The sequence below is a fragment of the Mustela lutreola genome, chromosome 6 (assembly GCF_030435805.1).
Source record: "Mustela lutreola isolate mMusLut2 chromosome 6, mMusLut2.pri, whole genome shotgun sequence".
In the NCBI taxonomy this organism is placed as follows: Eukaryota; Metazoa; Chordata; class Mammalia; order Carnivora; family Mustelidae; genus Mustela; species Mustela lutreola.
In genome coordinates this window covers 144,634,756-144,660,489 of record NC_081295.1, presented here as the reverse complement: position 1 = coordinate 144,660,489, position 25,734 = coordinate 144,634,756, and the positions used below count along the sequence as shown (strand labels likewise).

Here is a 25,734-nt window from a genome sequence, read left to right as displayed (position 1 = left end):
CACGGCTGAGGCTACAGCTTGTTTGGAAGATAATTACTTGATTTTATAATTACTTTTGTGGGTTGCAAAATAATTACTGTGGAGGCAAATCTCCATGTGCCAAAATAGCAGAGGCGATTATTCTAAAGTTCACACTGAAACAATAACAGAGAGTCAAGATGGTGAGCTCTTAGGTGGGGATTTGAAATCCATTCCCTTTGTAAAATGTGGCAGCCTGAAGCCCGCATAAAGGTCAGGGTGGGTGTAAGGAGCAGAGATAATCCACAAGCCCAATTTCCAACCAGCTGTTCCTTTTTAGGTGGATTTCCACTTTAAATCTGTCCCTCTGGACACCCTAGGATATCAAGTAGCCCTTGATAAAGACCAGAACTGCAGCTCAGGAGAGCCCTGTGGACAGGAGAGGGTCCCCCGGATCCTAACTAAGATACGGTGCCGATATGGTTAGGATGTGCAACTTCTCATCACAGGAACTCTGATGCAGTCAGGGGTTGGCAAACTTCCTGATAAGGGTCAGAGAGTAAGTATTTGAGGTTTTATGAGTCTCTGTTTCAAGTACTCAGCTCTGCAGCTGCCGCCTTGGTCTGTACACAAATGACTGTGCATGGCTGTGTGCCAATAAAACTTTATTTATACACACCGACACTTGAGTTTCACTGGAGTGTCTATGTCGCTAAATATCAGTCATCCTTTGATTCTAGTCAGCCTCTTGAAGTCGTAAAAACAAACAAAAAACACCTTCTCAACACACACAAACAGGCAGAGAGCTCATGAGCCGAATCTTACCAACATTTGATGGAGCCCAGTTTCGGGCACCTCAGCAACATCTTCAGGGAAGACAAGTAAATTCATTTTACAAGTGGAAGAAAGGCAGGATGAAGGCGACCCAAGTCCCCAATACTTCCTAATGCTCGCCAAACACTCTCTGGGACATAATCTCCTCTTGCCCTTTTTAATGAATTAACACTTTGCTATGGGTGTTGGTTTTAGCCCAGATTTTCCTGAAGAGTCCTTTTCACATTAAATCAATCACTTTACAAAGCTGAATTTCTCTGGAAGCTGAATTTCGCTGACCAGACTACCCAGTCTCCTCTCAGAGGTTCACATCTCAGAAGCAGCCGACATGGCTGCCAAGATGGCTCCAGAGGAAGAGGCAGGGGACAGTGGCCTTGGCTTGCGACATGCCGGAAGCCACGAGCGGTTTGGTTCTCAGCTCCCTCTTCTCTAACTCGGTCACAATAGTCATTCCAACCCCGAAAAGCTATTGTGATGATCACAAGGAAATAGCGTGCTAATTACAAAGTGTAATAGAAATATATTTACGTACGGTGTCTAGGTTTTCTGAAAAAAACCTTATCCGCTTCCTTCAATGGGCTGCAATCACTCTCTTCTTGACCACCAACCCAGAACCTTCTCACTTTTTAAAAGTCCTCTCGGGAGGTTATACTCAAAAACACAGGTAACAAGTTTTAGAAAGGATGCAGAGAAATGGGACCTTCATGTGGTCATTGCTGGTGGAAAGGTCCAAGGGTGCAGACATTTTGAAAAAATGTCTGACGGTTCCTCAGATGGTGAAACAATATTACTCCGTGATCCAGGAATTCTAGGAATTCTACTCCCGATACACACTCAGGAGAAATGAGAATTACGTCTACACTAAAACTTGTACGTGAATGCTCACAGCAGTATTATTCATAATAGCCACAAAGTAGAGACCTAACTGTCCATCAGCTACGTAATGGATAAGCAAAATGTGTTGCATCCACACCGTGATTTAGCAAGGAAGTACTGACACAGACTCTGCAGCGGAGAAGGACCTTGAACCTATGAAGCTAAGTGAATGACAACAGGCACCCGGTCCCATGTTATGATTCTGCTGACAAGAAATGCACAGACTAGGGAAGTCTGCGGAAACAAAAAGTCTATCGGTTGTCTAGGGTTAGTAGAGGATAGGAGGATTACAGGGCTAGGCTTGAAGATGGGGGGGCAGGGTTTCTTTTTTGGGTAATGAGAATGTTCTGACACTCCTTCTGGTGATGGATGTAGAACTCAGTGAATATACTAACACCCACTGAATTATATACTTTAAATGGATGAACTATATGGTGTGTGGATTACATCTCAGCAAAGCCACTGAGACTTTTCCATTAAAATAGAAATGACATTTTCCATAGAAATAGAAAAAAAAATCCTCAGATTTGTATGGAACCACAAAAGATATCAAATAGCCAAAGCATTCTTTTTTTTTTTTTTTAAACGAGGTATGTTTATTTATTTGACCGACAGAGATCTCAAGTAGGTGGAGAGGCAGGCAGAGAAAGAGAGAGAGGAGGAAGCAGAGAGGAGGAAGCAGATTCCAGGTCAAACAGAATGCCCGATGCAGGGCTCAATCCCAGGACCCTGAGATCATGACCCAAGCCAAAGGCAGAGGCTTTAACCCACTGAGCCACCCAGGCACCCCTAGCCAAAGCATTCTTAAGAAAAGGCATGAGGCGGGGCACCTAGGTGGCTCAGTCAGTTAAGCGACTGACTCTTGATTTCAGCTCAGGTCGTGATCTCAGGGTCTTGGGATCAAGCCCTGTGTTGGGCTCTGTGCTCTGTGGGGAGTCTGTTTGAGGATTCTCTCTCTCCCTTTGCTCCTTTCCACACTCCCACTCTCTCTAAAACAAATAGATCTTAAAAAAAAAAAAAAAAAAAAAAAAAAAAGGACGCCTGGGTGGCTCAGTTGGTTAAGCAGCTGCCTTCGGCTCAGGTCATGATCCCGGCGTCCTGGGATCGAGTCCCACATCTGGCTCCTTGCTCCACGGGGAGCCTGCTTCTCCCTCTGACTCTGCCTGCCACTCTGTCTGCCTGTGCTCGCTCTCGCTCTCTCTCTCTGACTAAATAAATTAAAAAAAAAAAAAAATCTTAAAAAAAAAAAAAAAAGGGCAGGAGGCATCACACCTCTTGATTTCAAACTATGTTACCAAGCTGTAGTAATCAAAACAGTATGGTACTGGCACAAAAGCAGCTATACAGATTAATGGAACAGAATAGTGAGCACACCAAAAAAAAAAAAAAAAAAGCATGCATATATGGTTAATTAGGACGAGGGAGCCAAGAATATTCAACAGAAGAAATGATCATCTTTTCAAGAAATAGTGTTGGGAAACCTCGACAGCCACCTACAAAAGGATGAAACTCCCATAGTCTTATCTCACACAAAAAATCAACTCAAAATGCATTAAAGACTTGAGTGGAAGTCCTAAATCCAGAAAACTCCCAGAAGAAAAGATAGGAAATAAGTTCCTTGATATGGATCTTGGTGGTGATTTTGTTGGATTTGTCACCAAAAACAAAACAAAACAAAAAAACAGGAAAAAAAAAAAACTACTAGGACTATATCAAACTTAAAAAAAAAAAAAAAAAAAAAAAAAAGCTTTTGCACAGCAATGGAAGCCACCAGCAAAATGAAAAAGGCAATCTTTAAAAATATTATCATTATTCCAATGAGGGGTTAATATCCAAAATACGTAACAATTCATACAACTCAATGGCAAAAAAGCAAACAATCCAATTCAAAAATGAGCAGAGCATCTGAATGGACAGTCTTTCTAAGAAAGACTCCAAATTGCCAACATCTTTTCACATGAAAAGGTGTGAAAAGATCATCACTCAACAGGACTATGCAAACCAAAACCACAACGAATGATCGCCTCACACCTGTTAAAATGGCTATTATCTTAACCAAACAAGTAAGTAACAAGTGTCGGTGAGGGTCTAGAGAAAGGCAACCCTTGTGTACTATTGGTGGGAATTTACAGTGACACAGTTATTACAGAAAAAACAGTACGAAGTTTCCTCAATAAATTAAAAATAGAATTACCATGTGATCCATCTTCTGGGTGTATTTTCACAGGAAATACAGAGTATTGAAGAGATATTTGCACACCCACGTTCAATGCAGCATTATCCGTGACACCCATGAGTTGGAAACAACCTAATCAATGGATGAATGGATCAAGATATGGTATATACACACTGGAACACTATTCCACCAAAAGAAAGGATACCCTGCCATTTGCAGCAACACAGATGCTATCTTGAGAGCAGTCTGCTAAGTGAACTACAGCAGGCAAAGAGACAAATACTGCATGGTATCGCTTCTAGGTAGCAATGTGTTTTTAAAAAAGGACAACTGTAGGGCGCCTGGGTGGCTCTGTAGGTTAAGTGTCTGCCTTCAGTTCAGGTCATGACCCCAGGATCCTGGGATCGAGCCCCCCTTGCAGATCCCTGCTCAGCGGGAAGCCTGCTGCTCCCTCTCCCTTCTGCCCCTCCCCTTGCTTGCCCACTCTCTCCCTCTAATGAATAAATAAGATCCTTAGTTTTTAAAAAACATTTAAAAAGTGAAATTGATAGGCACAGACTAGAAAAGTGGTACGCAGGGACAGGGCGGGGGGTGGGGGGTGGTGGACGGAGGAGCACAGGGAGAGGTTAGTAAAAGGGTGTGAACTCTTCATCCAGAAGATAACTAAGGTCTGAGGAGCTAATGTGTAAAACATGATGACCACAGGCGACAACACCATGTTGTATCACTGCAATGTACTAAGGAGAGTGGAAGTTAATGTTCTCACACACAAAAAAAGGAAAATACAGAGGGTGACGATGTGTTAACAGGATGGAGGGACTCTTTTCATCAATGTATATCAAATCATCACAACATGCACTTTAAGGCGCTTACAATTGTTTTGTCAATTATGGCTTGAAATTTAAAAAAGAAAAAAAGTAAATATAAAAAAAATTTTAAGGGGCGCCAGGGTGGCTCAGTAGGTTAAGTGCTGTCTCTAGATTTTGGCTCAGGTCATGATCTCGGGGTCGTGCGATCGAGCCCTGAGTCAGGCTCTGTGTTGGGCATGGAGCTTTCTTAGGATTCTCTCTCCCTCTCCTTCTTCCCCACTCCTCCCCTTTCTTCCTCTGTCAAAAAGTAAATAAATAAAAGGAAAAATAAAAATTTCTAAGTTGTTAAAATCTTCCAAGGCCTCGTGCCTCCTATGATAGCACATGTCCCAGCTCCTGGGCATGATAGGCAAGACCCTTCCTGATGGACCTCTCCTCATTTCTCCAGGCTCCAGTCTACCCTCCTATGCATGTTCCACTCCCGTCGTATCAAACAACTATCCCTACAGTCACTTTAACATATATTCATCAAATAGACAAAAAAATTAATAAAATAACATGTATATTCTTAGATTGAACACTTTAACTGCCTAGTAACTGTGCACTGTTCTAGGTACTAGAACTAGAGCAGTGAAGAGCAGAGAGAAGACAGACCCTTGTCCTGAGCAGCTTACAACTGAGGCCCTCTCCTTGGGCCCCTGGACTGGCTTCTGACTCTGCTCTTGGTCCTGCCAGAGACACAGCTTCCATCAGGCATCGCCACCCGACCAGCACTGTTCACCCACCGCCGCCGAGCTCCTGTGCTCTCTCCTCCCATCGGACCTCGCTGGCCTTCACTCTCAAGAAATGGGGGCCCCGGGACGCCTGGGTGGCTCAGTTGGTTGGGCAGCTGCCTTCGGCTCAGGTCATGATCCCAGCGTCCTGGGATCGAGTCCCACATCGGGCTCCTTGCTCAGCGGGGAGCCTGCTTCTCCCTCTGCCTCTGCTTGCCATTCTGTCTGCCTGTGCTCGCTCTCTCCCTCTCTCTCTGATAAATAAATAAAATCTTTAAAAATAAAACAAAACAAAATAAAACAGAAGAGCAGTGTCGTTGTTTTAAAAAAAAAAAAAAAAAAAAAAAAAGAAATGGGGGCCCCACCTGTGTGCCTGTAGCACCCTTAGCCTCTACCTCCCCACAGCAACATCCCTTGCTAGACCACAGGTTCTTCCCAGAGCAGAAACGCATTCTTAATTTTGCAGGTCAAGTTCACTGCCGCCGTCCACGACTTGTTATGTGAATACATGAATTACCGTGTTCTAGCTTCCCTCTGGCCTCAGATGGAGAAACGGGAGGACTATAAACCCTGCCATGTGGTCTGCCGCTAGCACTCTGGCTGAGTGGGCTCGACTGCTCATGTCCTTGTTTCCAATCCAACCACCGGATTCTGGTTTAGCTCCATGTTCCCTTACCCAGAACTTTGTGGTTTCTGCCTCTCTGGCCTTTTCTCCCCTATTGACCTTCTGGTCGACGGGAAGCTCATCCCTTCTCCTTCCCCAGGTCCTTGGACTGCAACAATGATTTCATCACAAAGCCTCGTTGGCACAGAGCTTGGAGCCACCACAGGCAACTAACCAGCTCACTTAGCTCATCACTCCCCTCCTTTCATTCAAACAGGGCTTAAAACTCTAAACACCTGGGGACCCTGGGCGGCTCAGGCAGTCAAGTGACTGACTCATCGTTTTGACTTGAGTCATGATTTCAGGGTCATGAGATCCAGCCCTATGCTGGGCTCCACGCTGAGTGAGGAGCCTGCTGAAGATTCTCTCCCTCTCTCTCTCTCTCTCTGCCCATTCCCTGCTGGTGCAAACTCCCTCGCTCTCTCTTAACAAAACCAAAACCTCTATACAGCTCCGGAAACCCTAGACATTTTTGCCATTCATACGGATTAGCAAACTGAAGAAATGAATGTTTGGGGCATAATAATAAGCAAGTCTCGAGCCCTCCCCTCACCAATACGGTTTTATGTACATATCTTCTCCATTAATCCTTTTTATCTCCTTAGACACATGGGTATATTTCAAGCTATAGATTTTACAAGTATTTTTAGCCTCTCCTCTCCCAAACGAAGTATTTGTAGATGTCATCTGTAAAGCATAAGATATTAAAATGGAAGGGGAAATTATTAGTGAAATCACATAGAAGCTCAAAGCTTTGCTAAAAATAAGACCAGCAGACTTGGAATTGCTGGTGTTCCTGGGGCTTTATAGGAGTCGGTAAGAGAATCACAGAATCTTGGTCTTTTGACCCTCAGGCTGCTTAAGGTTTTGAAATACGCCTAGACACTGCCGGCAGCATGGTCACAAAGCCCTCCCACATGTGCTTCAGTCGATACAGGAGCGGGGCAATGAGGCTGATAAATTTAGAGGGGCTTAGGGCCCTTTTCTTGCTACTTTTGTGTAGGTTTACAATTTTCCATAAAGACAGTTTTACAAAGGAAACTCATTCACACCACCTCTGCTTAAAATCCCGTGGGCAGGGGCGCCCAGGTGGCTCAGTGGGTTAAAGCCTCTGCTTTTGGCTCAGGTCATGATCCCAGGGTCCTGGGATCGAGCCCCACATTGGGTGCTCTGCTCAGCAGGGAGCCTGCTTTCCTTCCTCTCTGCCTACTTGTGATCTCTGTCTGTCAAATAAATTAAAAAAAAAAAAAAATCCCGTGGGCCAGGTGTGCCCGGGTGGCTCAGCTGACAGAATGTCCCACTCTTGCCCAACTCTTGGTTTTGGCTCAGGTCATGACCTCAGGGTCCTGGGATCAAGCCCTGTGTAAGGCTCCATGCTCAGCGGGGAGTCTGCTTTCGATTCCCTTGCCTCAACCCTCTGCCCCTCCCCCTGCTTGCATGCACTCTAAATCAACGAATGAATGAATGAATGAAGTCTTTAAAACAAACAAGCAAACAGGAAAGCCCTGTGCAGCCTCTGGGATCCCATGGTGGGATCCGAACTCCACCAGCTGTACGAGGGTTTTCCTAACCTCTCTCATGCCCAAGGGGGGACTGACCATGCTCTCCTTTCTGCCTCTAAAACAATACCTTTCTCTCTCAAATACTTTTAAAACTTCTGCATTCGCACTTATCTACCCAAATCCTGGTACTCCTTTATATGGTATTTGAGGGCAAAGACCATAAAGTCTTTCTGATTTTTATATTCCTCATACTTAACTTGGCACATATAAAATGCTTCAAAAATATACTGCTGGAAGAAAAATGAATTGCCTTGACAGGTTTCCCAGAGAAGTCATGTCATTTTCTGCCCCTCTGACATTTCACAAATTCTACCTGCTGAACTTCTCCCCTTTCCCAAACAAGCCGTGCTCTCTTAATGGCTTCAGTTGTTTGTGTACGGTTTTTCCCTGACCGAAAGGACTCCTCTGTGCTGTCCTATTTCAAATACATCACCTCCTCTAGGAAGCCCTCCTGCTTTACTCACACAGTTCACAGCTTCCTCAGATAATCCGACAGTTTACTTGTTGCTGCTTTCACTAAAGTCCTGGCTCTTCAAAGGTAACAGCTGGTTGTGGTACCTGTTGATATCCACCCCTCAGCCGAGGGGGCCCTCACCTCTGTTCCCTTGAGCAAGTGCTCTTCCTCTGGGGGTGACACACAACTCCTACACTCTGGTCGGGTCAGAGCATTTCCTAGCCTCTCCTGACCTTAAAGAAGCACTTTTCAGCCTCTATCCCTTGCTTCAGGCCAAGTCCTCCAGAGCTGTCCCTTTGTCTGAGTGTCCACCGGGCTCTGCCCATAGAACTCTCCAGCTTCTACTTCTCTGAGCTCTTGGCCTTCCTCCCGGAGAACCAAATGGATTTCCTCTTGCCCATTTTTTTTTGACAACTCAATGGACCAAAAAATGCTTAGTCATTATAAATTTAGATCCACACACAAGTCCTTTACCTAGACCTGCTGGTTGTGATCATTGAAGCTTTAAAACAACAAAATACTTTTGACCTGTGCAATGCTGAAGGGGCTCTTCCCTGGTCTCACTTTTACTTGCCTTATTAGAAATATGGGTTTTAGGGGTGCCCGGGTGGCTCAGTCGGTGAAGCATCTGCCTTTGGTTCAGGTCATGATTGCGGGGTCATGGGATCGAGTCCAACATAGGGCTCCTAGCTCAGCGGGGAGCCTATTTCTCCCTCTCCCTCTCTCTCAAATAAATAAAATCTTTTTAAAAATGTATGGGTTTTGGGTACCTGGGTGGCTCAGTGGGTTAAGCCTCTGTGTTCAGCTCAGGTCATGATCCCGGGGTCCTGGGATCGAGTTCCACATCGGGCTCTGCTCGGCAGGGAGCCTGTTTCCTCCTCTCTCTCTCTGCCTGCCTCTCTGCCTACTTGTGATCTCTCTCTCTGCTAAATAAATAAAATCTTTTTTAAAAAATGTATGGGTTTTAACTGTTAAATATAGAGTAGAAATGAGTGCTTTTATTTTGGACCCAACCCAAGGAGAAGTCCAAGCAGCACAGGAGAGCAGGAGGAAAAACCCAAGACAAAATTGGACTCGGTGGTTAATGATACAAATGATAGTAATCACAGCTAGTATTTCTTGAGCACCTTCTCTCACCCAGCACTATACTAAATGTTTGTGCCAATTATTTCATTTAATCCACACAGTTCCCCACAGAAGTAAATATTGTGGTCTTCTAGAGTCACCCAGCAAGTAGAGCAGCCAGAATCCTGTCCCAGACTGGAAACTGCTTCCTTCTCAAAGAGACAGGGTCTTGTTAAGAGCCCTGACACCAAGTGGTGCTTAGGTCATAGAGAACGGCTCGCCTAACCATGACACATTTCCCTTTTCTCCTCTGCAAGATGAGGGGTTTGATCCACAGGAACCCAAAAGGCATGCTCTTCCAAAAGGCTGGCTTGCTGAATGAACCCTATAGTCATTAACAGGAAGTACAAGGACAAATTGTTGTCACTCCGAGAGTTTGCACTGAAATTCATGAGAAACCATGGTATTTGTGATCCTAAAATGAAACTTGGAAATGTATCTAGTGAATCCATGGATTTGTGAATTTCTGTATGAATATTTGAATAGAAATCATATTTAGTAAAATGAAGGCGACCTTGACATATTGATTAATCACACGTGAAAGGCGTTGAGTAGCAGCTATAATCAATAGGTCTTATTTCTAAGTCTATTTATCATTTGATTACTTGTAAAATAGGCCACAAGACAGGCTTCAAAATATTTCTAAACTGTTTTAAAATGTTAAAAGTTCTTATTTTTATTACAGTTACTTGAAATTACATCTTACTAATGATTAATGTTATAATTCCTATGATAATCCCTCACTATTAATAGACTTAAAAGGAACTCAAATGATAATAGAAAATGTGTAAAAGTATACCCAGAAATACTCTGCCTTCTAGACTAGATTCCTCCCTGAAGTTGATTTTTTAACTATTTGTAAATTAAACCCGATTCTTGTATTGACTTTCAACGGAAGTCCTATGATGATTTCGCCATGTTTCTTGTAGCTTTACAATGTACATTACTTCTTATCCACCTGGCTAAAAGTTCTTCTCTCTGGTCCTACCAATTCCAGTCTCTCTGTCAAGTAGATAAGGCAGATGAAAAAAATTTAAGTGCACTCAGGAATTCTTCAATTTCTTCTAATTCTATATCCTAATAAACCTGGCCTATTAAGAAGACTGCACCTGTATATAACACATGCAGATCACTGTTCCTAATTTTCTATATTCAGTGTAGGTGACACTTTAACAATTTGATGACATAGTGGAAAGCACTGTGATTTTAAAGACAGCCAAGGGTCTGAGTTTTTATTCTACCCTGACCTTGCTCTGTGTACTTGGCCTTTAGCACCTAATTGCTATAGAAACTTTGTTTCCCGATTTGAACATGGTTTCAGGAAAGTAACCAAAACAGCAAAAATGAAAGCAACAAACCTATCTTTGACCATTAATGGTGAACTGCATTTTATAACCTTTTTAAAAAGAGAGGATTGCTTAAAATAAGGTCAGCAAGGGGCACCTGGGTGGCTCAGTGGGTTAAGCCTCTGCCTTCGGCTCAGGGTCCTGGGATCGAGCCCCACATCGGGCTCTCTGCTCTGCAGGGAGCCTGCTTCCTCCTCTCTCTCTGCCTGCCTCTCTGCCTACTTGTGATCTCTGTCAGATAAATAAAGAAAAAATCTTAAAAAAAAAATAAGGTCAGCAAAACATCTTTAATATTAGCTAATGGATACCAGGAACTTTTTTTTTTTTTTAAACTCTTAAGTAAAATGCAAATTGCTAAAATGTAATTTCACCTTTAATATATGTTCAACTAGCCAGGAATATTTTTTTCTTTTAAGATGTATTCTATGTTAGCCCAATTTTTTTTATAGGTTGCCTCTACCACTGCATGCTATTAAAATTTGCTTTTAAATCTGTTTAAATCTGTTCTTTATATATAAAGAAATGGAGAATGTCCGTGAGCAAGGCCTCTATAAAATTCTGCCTGTGTCAACTTTCAAGAGAAGGCTTTCCGGCTGGACCAGAATTTTCCTTGGTTGCCACTAAATGTCCTCAGTGCCAAAAGACCAGACACACTGATGGTGCCAAACCCGATGGAAGAAACCTCCTCCTCCGTGGAGCCCTACCAGATCTGCTTGCGTGACTACAGTCTTTACTGCACATTTCCTTCCTAAGAGTCTCCTGGCAAACAGAAAAGAATTAGAATTGGAATTGGAAATAGCGACTAGAGAACGCATCTAACAGAACACTCACTCCTAACAAACCATCAGGCAAGGTTAATCTTTGCAGAAGTGAAATTTGAACTTCCTTGCCTTTGACGGTCGGCGGTACAGCTCTGGGCTCTGGCCTTGCAAGGAGAAGGGTTCAACTGCTGACCTCATTCTAGTTCACGGACTCAAGGGAGTGCACCACACACAAGGAAGGCAGGATGAGCGGAGTCTGAGGTCTCCCCTATACCAGAATCCTCTGAATTAAATACTTTAGTCGCATCAGAGGATATGTGAACATCCATGCGTGGCTCTTTAAGACGTCCCAGAGTGTGGGGGACTGGAGAGACGATGCAGGTTACCAGCAGAGATCTACGCTGGTGGAGAAAATCCATGCCTGCATGGCCCCCACAACTGTGTATGCCAACACATTTACTAGTGACCGTGTGCATAACCACATCCTTGAGAGCAGACACAGACCTTTCCCTATGGTAGCAGCGTTTAGAGCTCCTAATTTAAATAAACTCCCCACGCTGTGCAAGCAGCCCACGTGGGCAGCACTACAGTCAACAGAGTGATTCATTTAATAAGTATTTTAGCCCGCATCTCATGCTCCATTACATTCCGTGGTATAAGTCTGGCTCTGCCTCACCCCGTTCATCTATGTATATTGCAGGAGTGTCATGGGTTTATTTAGTAACCAAAGGACCAAACACATGTCCATAAGTGTGTGCTTCCCATCAAAGGGTGTCCTCCCCATCTGGGAACCAAAGCAGCACTAGGGTGCCCTACTATAGCTCTGATGTTTCTCCTGGATGCCTGGTATCATCCCCCATAAGTTCTCTTACAGTTTAATCAAAGAAAAGTATAATCACACTGGCAGGACTCTAATTTCAATAAGACATGCGTCAAGGCACCCTCACTTCACTATTGTGCCCTTCAGAGGCCCACAGAAAACAGACCAACCCTAGTTAATATCAGTTTTTTCCAAAGGGAAGCCGCCAAACCCTCCTGGTTGCTGGGAAAATATTCTTGCCCAAGCAGGTGGGAGGGTCGGCCAGGCCATGAGCTTCTGGCTGGTTAGGAGCTAATGCTTGCTCTGCCAAATCTGCCGCCTAAAACTTTTCTGCTACCTTCACTGGCCCTCGGGAGCCGGCTCCGAGAGCTGCTTCGGAGCCGGGCCGGAGGCTCCAGCGAAATACACAGGCGTGCCCACATCTGCAGAGGCTTAAGCCTGGTCCACGCCGAGCTATCCCTTGTTCTTGGCTCCTTCAGACCAGAGTCGCTGGCAGCCTGGCACCCTTTCACCACCCCGCTTCAGATCCGATGTGTGTTGTGGGGGGCGGGGGGGGGGGCGTAGCTCCTGGGCTCACACACGCACCCGCTCACCTGGAAGAAGCCTCCGCAAGCCCCTCCCCCACCTCCCACATTTTGGCCATTAGGCAGCGTTCCAAGAGGGGCCGGCAGCTGCGCTCCAAAAATCACAGCCATGTTTTACTCTAACCAGAAATCATTCAACAACTACACAAGTCTCCAGGGCGCTGGGCGCTGTGACCATGGCCAAACCGCCTCTCCAAAGTGAACCCATCGGAACCCCACATCTGTCACACAGCCCAGCAAAGCCTATCGTAACGCGGGGACCGGAGGGAGAAGAGCCAAGAAGCCCAGAAAGCTAAGAAAGCAGGTGTAACCACCTTTTTCAAGCTAATACCGCGACCCCTGACAACCGCCCCTTCCCCAAACCCCACCTTCCCTGGAGAAAATCCCAGAGCTGGCCATTTAACTGTTTCAAACCCTTCATTTGAGGGAGCAAATACATCAATGGTATATCCTCGGATGCGGTCCGGGTTTGGTTCTGGGCAGCACTCCGCAAAGTGCCGGCCGGGCGGATGTCCCCGCAGTTCTCCAGGCGGAGACGCTGGCGGCGCCCCCAAACTGGGGACCAGCCGCGCCACCTCCCCGCCTCCCGCGCTCGCCGCCGCCCCGACGCGCCCCGGCACTCACCGTCCCGGGCGTCCTCCCCCCGACTGCAGTTGCTGCAAATGTGTTTGATCTCCTTGCCTAGTTGACAATGGATCACAAAGGACACGTTGTTGTTGTTGGGGGCGGGCTCCTTCAGGGGCTTCATCTTCAGCAAATAAAAAGCTTTCTTTTTGGGTCTCTGGGCGCTCGCTGCTGGCACCGCGCCCTCCCTGCAGCGCGGCGAGCGAAGCGCAAACCTCCCCAGCTCCGCGGCGCGCGTGGGCTCTGCCATCCGGCCCCCGAGCGCCCCGGGCCGGGCGCCGCTGGGGCCCCCGCGCGCTGCCACCCGCGCCCCGCCGCCGGGGCCAGCATGCCCCCGCTCGGCCCCGCACCCGCGTCTCTACGGCATCGCGACCGCCGCGGGGCGGGTCAGGGGAAGGCGCGGAAGGGGTCTTGACCTCGCCGCCCTCGCGGCCCTCGCGAATCCGATCCCCGCGGCCGGAGGAGGGCTTCTGGGAGGCACTCCTCGGTCGCACCTGAGCCGCGGCGCGCCCACCCCTCCCGCGGCCTCACGTGCACCGTCTCCCCCGGCAGCCCCACCCTCCGTAAATCTCAGCACGGGCGATTTGCGCCTGCTGGGTTTTGCAGCTACCTTCACTCCCTCTGGAGCTTCGGGGCAGCACGCCAGCCTCCCCCTCCCCCTTTTCTTCAAGCCTCGCGGTGCCAAATGAAAGCAAGATGGACCACACCGAAGGCAGCTGCGCTCGAACCCTCGGGCGTGCAAGCGCCTCTCTCGCGGGCCAGAACAAATTACCGTTCTCCGGTGCGTCCAGCCCACAGCCCTTGACTTTTCACTGGAACCGGCAACCTGTTAGGGCATAACTGATTTTTTCACCCGCCACAAAAATTCCCCAACCTGAAGGGGGCCTTCCACCAGTGTTGTTAAAACTTAAGAGTGACAAGGAGGGACCCCCTGGGTGGCTCAGTTGGTTAGATGCCAGCCTTCGGCTCAGGTGGTGGTCCCCGGGGTCCTCGGATCGAGTCCCACATCGGGCTCCCTGCTCAGCCTACTTCTCCCTCTGCCTCCTGCTCACCCTGCTTGTGCTCTCTCTCTGACAAGTAAATAAATAAAATCTTAAAAAAAAAAAAAAGTTAGAATAACAAAGAACAGAAAAGACTGCTTTTAGCAATCTTCAGAAAAAACAACTTGCAACTCCCAGACCCTGTCTAATTTGGCTGAAGGTTCCTCAGCTGTCTTAGCACGGTGAATAAGGTTCAGCCAGGCGAATGACATCTATCGAGCTTTCCAAAGACAGAACAGTGCCTTAAAATAAGGCAGACCCATGGCAATAACAGCTACAAGTTCAGCCTTTTTTTGTTGTGCACTTAAAAAAATAAATTACACTCTATTACAGTAATCTGGACTCAGATATTGCGAATCCTACATCACCTTTCAGAGAACTAAGGCTTGGAGAAGCCTCAAATCACAACCACCCTGGGTGCTTATTTTAAAAATAGAGATGGGGGGGGGGGCTAACACTGGGATTCTGGTTTTGTAGGAAGTGTAGGGCCAGGAATCTGTAGCTTTAACAAGCTCCCCCCAGGTGATTTTGATGCACAGCATAAATGGTCAAACAGGTGCTCACAGCCTGGTGTGTCTAACACCAAGTCTCTTTCTCCTCACCACACCTCATTCCTTATAAGCCACAACTTTGCCTTTTTTTTTTTTTTTTTTTTTTTTTTTTGCAGCCCACTGAAATAGAGTCAGTTAACTGATGCACTATCACTGCTAGTTGTTTCTAGAAAATTCCCCCAAATTAATTTCATAACACCCCATGACTGATACTTCTATGAAGGGCAAGTCACTGCTCGTCTCTTTTCCAACTGGGCCAACTCTACATGTACGGTTCCCCTCATAGGTGAAATGGTCAACAGTCCACTGGGGATATTAAATTAATGTATAATAATAAGCTTCTGGTCACTGCCATTCTGCCACTGTGTACTGGATACCACTTCTCATTGGCAAAATGTTCTGCCCAAATCACATTGTTTGTTCTCTGTGGTGTAGTTAGGGACGTTGAGTGTCCAGTGTCATACCCTCCTCTGGGGTAGATGACAGAGACTGAAATTCACGTGGAATTCACTTGTTGGAGTTGTGCTTTCTTTAATTACACTCTCCCAGTGCCCACTGGGGCGTTCAGGAACCCCTCCCTATTCAACCAGATTACCAGCCAAACCAGCCACAGGTAAATCTCACTGTATCTTCCCATGGCAGATTTATGTCACTCGGTCCCTGGCTAATTATAAGCCTTATCTGAGAGATGGCAGAGTCCCCATTTGTAATGCTGGTGGAGTCTATGATGGAAAATACTGCCTTGTGTTATAGGCAAACATTTGTTGTTCTCTTTTTCAAATCCTAAGATCCCTCCCCCAACTGTATCACTTCTTAAGTATCTCCTGAAAAACAAAACAAAACACACATCTCAGGGCTCCTGGGAGGGGGGGTGCTCAGTTGGTTAAGCGTCTGCCTTTGGCTCAGGTTGTGATCTCAGAGCCCCACATTGGGCTCCCTGCTTAGTGGGAAGTTTGCTTTTCCCTCTTCCTCTGACCCCAACTCATGCGCACGCACTCTCTCAAATAAATAAGATCTTCAAAAAAAAATCTGCACACATCTCTTCTTAAATGACTTTTAAAAATTGCATGCCTTCCCCCCCACCCCGTACTGTGTGCCTCACAGGTCAGAACAAGAGACCCCCATAAACTCCAAATGGTCCTATTAAAACAACTAAGCCCACTGCAATCTTTTATGCACTCACTGAATGCTAAACCAGACCTACAGGCTCTGGGGGTCTCTATTTTAATTGGCCAAGTGGCGTAGCACAGAGAACACGGACATAACCACCAGCTTGGCTCAAATATTAAAGGCGATGCCCACTGTTATGGGGGCTCTTTATTCAAATTAAAAAGACGAAGGTAGACCTCTGAGTGCTATTCCCTTGGTTGGTGATCCATCTTCTTAAACTGCTTTTCTGAGTCTGCAGCTTCTAATGGGCCACCTGTGGCTATTTATACTTAAATTGATAAAAATTAAATAAAATTCCATTTCAGTCCCTCCCTTGAACCCGCCACAGGTCACATGCCCGACAGTCACACGGACCTGGTGGCGACTGTGTTAGGGCAGATGGTGGAGTATTTTCATCATCACCGAAAGTTCTATTAGACCAGGCTGGTCTTAGAAGCTGTAGGAATCTTAGTGTCTCAGGAGGAACTGGGAAGCCAAGGAGACTACCTCTGATTGCCACAACAGAAGGCTGGGGGAGAAAAGATAAGGATGGCATAAACCTCCGTGCCGGCAGCAGTTTGGAAGAAGGATGTGTCCAGTGGCTCCCAGCACTGCCTTTCCTTTCCTTGCCCCTCTTCCCTACCTTGAATGCTACCTCAGTGAAACCTTCCTCTGATACCCATGACTAGAACGTCCCTATAGCTCCCAATGCCAACAGATACCTTATACGGGGGCTGGGTGTGTGGCCTTCCAGAAGACACACCTGTTAATTGTGATCCTTGCCATGACGGCTCAGCTCTAGTGCTGCTATGGAGAACCCTCTCCCTGGATGGATAATGAAAGAAACTGGCTATCTGACAGCACTTTTTTTTTTTTTTTTTCATGCCCATATAATCCGACAGCATTCTTGAAGAAAGCTTTTTTTTTTTTTTTTTTTTTTTTGATGGGATTTCACAATTTGGAAAGGAAGGAGGGAAACACTGCGGGAAGGAAAGCACGCCGAACATCATAGTCCCCCAAACAGAGGTTCTCAACGCTGGGCCTCATGGAGCTTGCGTGGAATTTTTACCCACGTGATCCAAGTGGGAAAGACTCCCCTGGGGTCACTCTCAGTGTCACTTAGCTGCATGGCAGTCTCGTTCCCATCCCTTCTTTAGGATACATGTAACTGGTAGATCCGCTTCTTAAAACTTGTTTGCGGCCCTAAGACCTGCTACTCAAAGTACAATTCCACAGACCAGCTGATCCTGGTCACCTGGGAGCTTGGGAGAATGAAGCATCTCAAGCTGTCCTCCAGATCCTGCCTTTTAGCAAGACTTCCAGGTGATTCGGAAGGATTTTAAGTTTTGAGAAGCATCCCCAAGGCATCAGCCCTGTAATAGTATTAATCGCCTACCAGTGGAACACACATTCTGCTTCCAAAGTAAATAGCAGATAGGACCCCAGATCCCACAGAGCTTAAAATTCAGTAGGAGAGAGCATGCACTCAATGAAAGGACATATAAGGATAACAGAATCGGAGCGCCTGGGTGGGTCAGCTGGTGAAGCGTCCGACTCTTGATTTCAGCTCAGGTCATGATCTCAAGGTCATGAGATGGAGCCCCGTGTCCTTGGCTCTGCACTCAGAAGGGAGTCTGTTGGAGATTCTCTTTCTCCTTCTGCCCCTCCCCCCATGCTTTCTCTACATAAATAAATAAATAAAATCTTAAAAAATAAAATAAATAACAGAACCCACCCAGCTGAAATATGTGCAAATTTATAGCTAGGAGCAGCCAGGGAGAAATAGGCATTTACTATCTGAGTGGGAGCCATGCATCAAGGCTGATTAAAGTAGAAGAGATAGAGCTGGTGAAGTAAGAGGCCCTTGGCAAGTCAGCCTTAGGCAGTTGGGGGTAGAAGAGTGGGGGTCAAGGTCATAGCCATGTGGAGAACATGCAAGGTCATAGGCTAAAAGGAGTTCATGGTGATGTGATAGGTGGGTGGAGGTCTACGATGATCTTTAGCCTGGCAGGAGTGTTACACCCAGCAAGGCAGTATGGGAAAATTGGGCTTTCCAGAAGATACCACCATGATGATGATGTGAAGACAGCTACAGACCTTAAAATTCCCCAAGGTCAAATGGTAGAAACCGTGTGTGATCAACTTGGAACTCAGATTTTGTTCTGCTTCCTGCTTGTCTCTGACTACCGTACTTTTAATGCTCAACAGTTATTAGGCTTAAGGGAAGTCAAAGTCAAAGGGTAGACATTTGGAAATACTCATAAAGTGCTTTAACTCTTATGAAAAAGATAGACTAAAAATACAAAATATTAATGCCAGCATAAGGCAAAGCAGTGGAAAGACTCAAAAGAGAGGTGTGCTTAAGTAAAACTACTACACATATTACACATGTTGGATGTATAAAAAGATTGACATTTTTTCTTCCTTGCCATTTTTCTCTTCATTATACTCAAGCTATCCAATACATTGTTTTTTCTGCTTCTGTTTCCTTTCTTTTCTTTTTTTTTTTTTTTGTTAAAGGATTTTATTTTTAAGTAATCTCAATACCCAACATGGGGCACAAACTTACAACTCCCAGATAAGTCATATGCTCTATAAACTAAGCCAGGTAGGCACCCATGTCTATCTCCTTTCTTGTTCCTATCATCCGTGTACTGGGCTAAATGGTGGCCTGCCAAAAGGTATATCCATCTCAAATCCCTGGAACATGTGAAAATATCTTTATTTGGAAAAGTTTCTTTGCAGACATAATGAAGTTAAGGATCTTGTTTCTCTTTCTTTTTTTTTTTTTTTAAGAGAGGGAGAGCATGTATGTTGAATGGTGGGGGCACGTGTGCAGAGACAGGGAGAGAAAGAATCTTAAGTAGGCTCCATGCTCACTGTGGAGCCCGACACGGGGCTCAATCTCACAACCTTGAGATCATAACCTGAGCTGAAACCAAGAGTCAGACACTTAACCCATTGAGCCACCCAGGTGCCCTGAAGATAAGGATCTAGTAACGAGGAGATCATCCTGGATTATCTGGGTGGGTCCTGAATCCAGTCCCCAGAAGCTGGAAGAAGGTGAGGAGTATAATCTCCCAGGGGGCATGGCCCCAGCCCACCCCTTAAAATCAGACTTGTGGTCTCCAGATCTGCAGGAGGATAAGAATCTGCTGCTTTAAGCCTCCAACTTTGTGCTAATTTTTGACAGCAGCCCTAGAAAATTAATCTACTCCTTAAATATTAGCAGTATGTTATATTTCTAATTTAAGAAAAACATCTATTTTTTTCTAAGTTTGATCTAAATGTGTGCTGTGTTAAAACCAGAGCTGTAAGCTAATCTACCAAATACATATTTAAGAACAGGGTTAAAAATGACTTCCAAATGGTTTACGACACAGCACTGTGCTCCACTCCTGCTACTGTGTGTGTGTGTGTGTGTGTGTGTGTGTGTGTGTGTGGTTTCTGCTCCTGTTTTTACAGATGCTGGAATGGAAGGAGACTTTCATCAAGAAGGGGATAGAGCTTTCTGGCTTTTTTTTTAATATTTAGTAGAATGCATTTGTTTGCTGAACAAGGAGACATGAGCAGAGCTGGCTGCGGGAGGCCAGTGAGAATTCTTCAGGCAACACGTGACGTGTGCAGAGAGCTCAGACCAAGCCCTCTGCCCGGGTAAGGCTATAGGCATTGTTGATGGCTGGCTGTTCTAACAGGGGCAGTATCCTTTCCAACTCTTGCAAGTCCACTTATTAAATATTTTGAATGTCACTCCTGCAGAGAAACGTTAGAAAGCAGCTGCACAATTGGCAAACTTTTATTCTCCTTTTACAAGAAGGGTTTCTCCCACGATGTTCTTCTTAAGAATGTGTATTGGAGGGGCGCCTGGGTGGCTCAGTGGGTTAAGCCGCTGCCTTCAGCTCAGGTCATGATCTCAGGGTCCTGGGATCGAGTCCCACATGGGGCTCTCTGCTCAGCAGGGAGCCTGCTTCCTTCTCTCTCTCTCTGCCTGTCTCTCCATCTACTTGTGATTTCTCTCTGTCAAATAAATAAATAAATAAATAGATAGATAGATAGATAGATAGATAGAAAGAATGTGTATTGGAGCCCATAGCAAACATTCTCCTGGATTTAGCTTCTCCCTTATTATTTCTTAATCCAACCTGGCAGGTTTTTTGGTACAAGAGCCAGAGGGCAGTCCATGGACAGGTGCTTTGAAAAATCAATTTCAGATGTCTGTTTCTAGAACTTGAGTTCTTCAAAATATAGTTAAGACATCTCAATGGCGTAAGCAGTTTGTATGCATATGTGTGAGTGTGTGTGTGTTTGTGGGATTTTTGTTTTGTTTTAGCTAGGGTTTGCTCCTCCCACTCCCCAAAAAAGAATTGAATAAAGAGCAATTTTCCTTCTAGGCTTGTGGTAATTATGCTTACTAAGGGGTTGTTCTGTGCAAAGTGTTCTACAAACACTTAGGAGATAGCAACCCGACGAGAAGGGAAGATTGGAAGCATTGAGACCAAACAGGTGGCGACAGAGGGGATTTGAAGGACAACAGTTACAGCTTGATTTACAGTGTTACCTGGCAATGTTTCTTTCTCTTTCTGCATTGCCATGGGTGGTCTAGTTCTCAAGTCCAAAGAAGAGGACCTTCGACTGAGGTCAGAGTGCATCTAATCTTTGTGGCTGGGATGGAGAGATCACTCTGGTGGGAGTGTTTGGCAAGGTATTATGTCAAGCATCTTTACAGTCTATATTGCTGATACCCAAGGAAGGCTTTCAGTCTATATTTTAAAATTTGGGGTCAGGTATTTCTATTAATATCCAGGGGAAGACAGGATGTAATAGGTAGAGGTTGAGAATTGTCAAACATTAGGTTTTTGTTTTTTTAAGATTTTATTTAATTGAGACACAGAGAGAGAGAGAAAATTCATAAGCAGTGGTGGGATGGGGGGTAGCATGCAGAGAGAGAGGGGGAAGCAGGCTCCTCGTTGAGCAGGGAGCCGGTGCAGGGCTCCATCCCAGGACTCTGAGATCATAACCTGAGCTAAAGTCAGACACTTAACCTACTGAGCTACCAAGGCACTCCAAGAATTGTTAAAGATGAGTAAGTGAGAAGTCTATTGTTCCAAAGTAGTCTGTTTCTTTACATTTTGCTCCAGATCATAAGTCCCATATTAAATGACCTTTATAGGGGCGCCTGTGTGGCTCAGTGGGTTAAGCCACTTCCTTTGGCTCAGGTCCTGGGATCGAGTCCCGCATCAGGCTCTCTGCTCAGTGGGGAGCCTGCTTCCCTCTCTCTCTCTCTGCCTGCCTCTCTGCCTGCTTGTGATCTCTGTCTGTCAAATAAATAAATAAAATCTTTTAAAAAATGACATTTATAACCATGTAAACACAGCCTTGTGTTTCTTTTTAGAAACAGGTTGATTTGGGCAATTGAGACACTTTTGGATATTTATCTTACAGAGTAAAAGCACCTGAACCCAGAGATCCCATTAAGTGTATTTATATCGCAATAAAGTAAAGAAGTCCGCTGGTAAAAAATGGCAGCATAAATTATGGTATGTTTAAAGCATGATGCCACTAAATGAGTTCCATCTTAACAAATCGGCCTGGAAGAATTCTTCAGGCAACACATTTCCACAATGTATTGTTAATGAGAAAATTCATATACAAAGATCTGACTCATTTTTGTAAGACATACATGGTGACATTAGTATTATTCTCCAAATATTTCTGATTCGCTCTCTTCAAGTCCACGGTAGGATTGCAATTTACACATACAACTCCCTTGAGGGTAACAGATGGAACCGGGTGGCCTATTCGAACCTTGGAGTGATGAACTGAAGTTCGAGAGAGCAGCTGCTGCTTTCTTTTGTGTTCTGAAGTCAGCCGACCCCACCTGCCGACCCACAAGGGCCATGCAGTATGAGAAATGAACTTGCGCTGTTCTAAGCTGCTGAGATTTCAGTGTGGATTTAACTGAAGGGTAATCTAGCCTATCAAGATTAGTACAACAAAGACAAATGTGGGTGAGAGACGTATTTGTGTGTGTGTTTGTATATTATCTATCCCTTTATTTAGCTATCACACCAACATCATAAAATGGAACTATTATTTCTATTTTATGCTTCAGGGAGCAGAAGCTGGATAAGATTAAGTAAATTTCGCAGGTTACACAGTTAGCATTTTGCCAGTTAGAAATCTGAGCCAAACTATGTTAAACTGCAAAGCATACTTTTCCTTCTCCATCCATCCCACTGACACACAGAGGTGCTAGGTGCTAGGTGTTTTCCTTCAGAGGACCCTCAGCACTATTTGGGGACAGAAACATACAGGTTCGTGAAATACAACCAAGAAGGGTTATCAGGATACCCGCTTGGGACCCAGAAGCCTTGCTTGCCGGGTAGAGCAGAGCTTCCTGGGGGTAAAGAGGACAGGGTAAAAATAGGATGTACAGGTTCTCACCCAACATCCATATGGGCAGATTCCTGCCATTTACATCTTGAAACAGACTGCGGCTGATCCTCACTGATGGTATCCTTTTAGGGCTGGGATTATATCCACAGTGTGCTGAGCCCCTCAGGACTGTCTGACAATAGCTCAGGATCTGCTAATGATAATTGGTCACTAGGACCGAATCACAATTGTGTTTGTACAGAGCAGGTGCAGGAACAAGGTAATAGGATAATGTGACATTGGGGAGAAATGCAAATTGACCCTCTGCGCCCCCCTCTCTTTTATTTCCAAGTGTGAGAACTTTAGTTATACAAGAAACATAATTGCGGTGTGAGTAGCTGTGAGTTGCCAGCAATGGGGAGTTTTTAAGTAGATACTGCAGGTGTATAAATGTATGACATGCAAATTATTCCTTCCACGGAAAGTAAGTAAGATGGTCTAATTCACTGAGGGAAATGTTACAATACGCTCTAAGACTTGCAAAAGGAATGATCAAAGGCCTATATCTGCTTCCAACAAGACAATTTGTTCTCTTTCCAAAACGCCAAGATCCTGTGATCTAGTGAGTTTCCAAAACTGTTTCTATGTGTGTGTGTGTTTACAGTAGAGAAGACTTGCTGAAGAGGAACTGTATTTATTTTTACACATTATATGTCAGTAGAGCTTCTCCTCCGTGATACCTATTATTTCCGCACAAATTATTCTAACAAGAGTTTGTAGCCATGTTATGGGGGAAAGCAATGTTATTTACAGGATGGGAAGGCTACATGAAAAAGCTAAGAAGAGTCTGAAGAGAGATCACACAGAATGTGCTATTGGAATTTAAGAATAGAAGAGCAGATACTCTTGTATATAGAGATGAAGATATCCTCTAAAACCCACTCGGGGTCACCGCGATGAGTCTGCAGGGAAAAAGTCCATTGTACGGGGAGGTAGGGACAATACATCCCTTGGTGAGTTTCCATAGTGTTTGTGAAACTCTGCTGGGCTTTTTCCTAATAAATACACTAATGGTTTTCTTTACGTACTTATTTATAAAATATATGCAATAAAAAATACATAAGCTATTATATATTAAAATTAAATCTTTTTTTTTTTTTTTTTTTTTTTTTTTATCAGAGAGAGAGAAGGGGAGAGAGCGAGCACAGGCAGACAGAATGGCAGGCAGAGGCAGAGGGAGAAGCAGGCTCCCCGCCGAGCAAGGAGCCCGATGTGGGACTCGATCCCAGGACGCTGGGATCATGACCTGAGCCGAAGGCAGCTGCTTAACCAACTGAGCCACCCAGGCGTCCCTTAAAATTAAATCTTAAATAATACTGTATATATTATACATGTCTTCTATTTTTAATTTAAAAACTCTCAGGTAATCCTTACCATGATTCCAAGATGTGAGGTGTTCCAAACACCATCTGACAAAGGATCCAGGGAAATGAAAGAATTTGCACAAAGCTGTAGCTTGTGAACAAGGCAGAGCCCAGATCTGCAAGGAATGCAAGCCATTCACCATTTAGACACAGTCGCTCTCCCCTGTATCATGCTGCTGTCCAGAAATGTGCCCCCAGGAAAGAAGCTGTAGTGAAGGTAAAAATATCCTTCTAAGCCAACCCAGGAAGATATTCCTGGAGGACTTCTTAAAGATGAAGGACAGGCTTGCTATATTCATTAAGATCTGCCCATTTACACTGGAAGTCAATCTACTTTTTCCATTTTCTGGATTAAAAAAAAAAAATACCCAAATGAATACTCTTTCATTCACAAATTTTGTAATTTATGTTTAAAAACATTGTAACACAAGCCCTTTTTTCCTTGCAATACAGGAGGTAAAAAAAAAAAAAAAAAGACTTATTAAGCTCTTGATGAAAATTATCAACTCCTAGAGGACATGTGGGTTATGATAGAAGACAAAGGAAACATCCAGAATCTACAAACATCAAATCAACATATTTTTCTATAATACCAAACATAATGAATAGAAACTATTTAAAGTAAATCTGGCCAAAAACTTTAGCTTAGTGAAGTCTCTTTTCCAGATTCTCTTCCTTTTACAAAATTGGCAGTATGTCAGGGGACACCTAGAGCCCAGGTTAAGATCCCCTGATTTCTTCTTCTTCTTTTAAAAAGATTTGATTGATTGAGAGTGTGTAAGCCCTCGTGAGGTTGGGGGCGGGGAAGCAGAGGGAGAGAGAGAAACTCAAGCAGACTCTGTGTTGAGCACAGAGCCCTGCATGACTTTGATCTCACAATCCTGAGATCATGACCTGAGTCAAAATCAGGAGTGTGATGCTTAACTGACTGAGCCACCCAGGTACCCCAAGTTCCTGCTTTCAAGAAAACAACCATGCCTTCCCAGATATGTCAATTCCTTGAAGGCAAAGAAATGCCTTCCAGGCTTCTAAATCATGATCACAACTTAACCTTAAAAATAAAACATTGCTGTTTTGCTTGCAAGAGAAAAATGCGGACTCTGCTCCACAGCCGAAACCTGCTATTCCAAAAGTCAAAAGTTCTCAGACATGCTGAAGGCATTAGTGTGTACGAATTACGAGCATGACTCATAAAGCTTTCTGGCTAATATGTCTATGAGCCCACACAGGGCATGTCTGTATATTAGGATCTGCTTATTTTTCTTAAGTGGCGCATATTAAGTCAACTGTGAGCTGTTCAGAACCCTTAATACATGGTTTGGGAACTATAACCCATCGTTATATTCATGTAGAGTGAACTCCCAAGGCGGGCATTGGCAAAACTAAGCTTAGATTTTGACAGTTGCACATGATCAACCCACAACTGACATTATGTCAGTCCTCGGTAGCCTTTGAAACAGAGACAGGCTTTGTTTCTGTTCCTGGGCTTGGAAATACAAGGGCAATAGAGAGCCATGATCAATCACAGTACTGTAATGTAAGTTTCTGCTTACATTTTTCTTTGGGTTTTGTTAAACATGTAAATAATGAGAGACACAGATACGTCCACGTGTAGTAATGGTGGACTAGAAACAGAACTGAGCTATTCTGCTATGAATAAATATTTACAAGTGAGGATGAGCATGAGCAGAAGTGTATAAAATGTTTTCTAGTGCATGCTGGCATTTTGCCAAGTCAAGAAAGAAACTGGACGGCTGGGCTAACATAGCAGGCATTTTTGCCTTAACCTGGGACACTGTGTTTGCTAACAGAGATGAGCACTGTACTAC

At 44.7% G+C, this 25,734-nt stretch overlaps 1 protein-coding gene across 6 annotated transcripts in view; it reads right to left on the bottom strand.

Annotated features, from left to right (window-relative positions):
- Positions 1-25,734, bottom strand: part of PHACTR1 (phosphatase and actin regulator 1) — a 550,922-nt gene that overhangs the window by 235,494 nt on the left and 289,694 nt on the right. The window contains exon 1 of one of the 6 annotated variants that reach the window (XM_059179288.1): positions 13,977-14,115. The exons of 4 other annotated variants lie outside the window; for them this stretch is intronic. Coding sequence is in view for 1 of the 2 variants with exons in the window: in XM_059179282.1 (XP_059035265.1) it covers positions 13,367-13,616 (250 nt within the window). In the remaining variant the exon portion in view is untranslated. Of the gene's footprint in view, positions 1-13,366; positions 13,904-13,976; positions 14,116-25,734 lie in introns of those variants that run through there. One more of the 6 variants, XM_059179282.1, reaches the window with a different exon arrangement.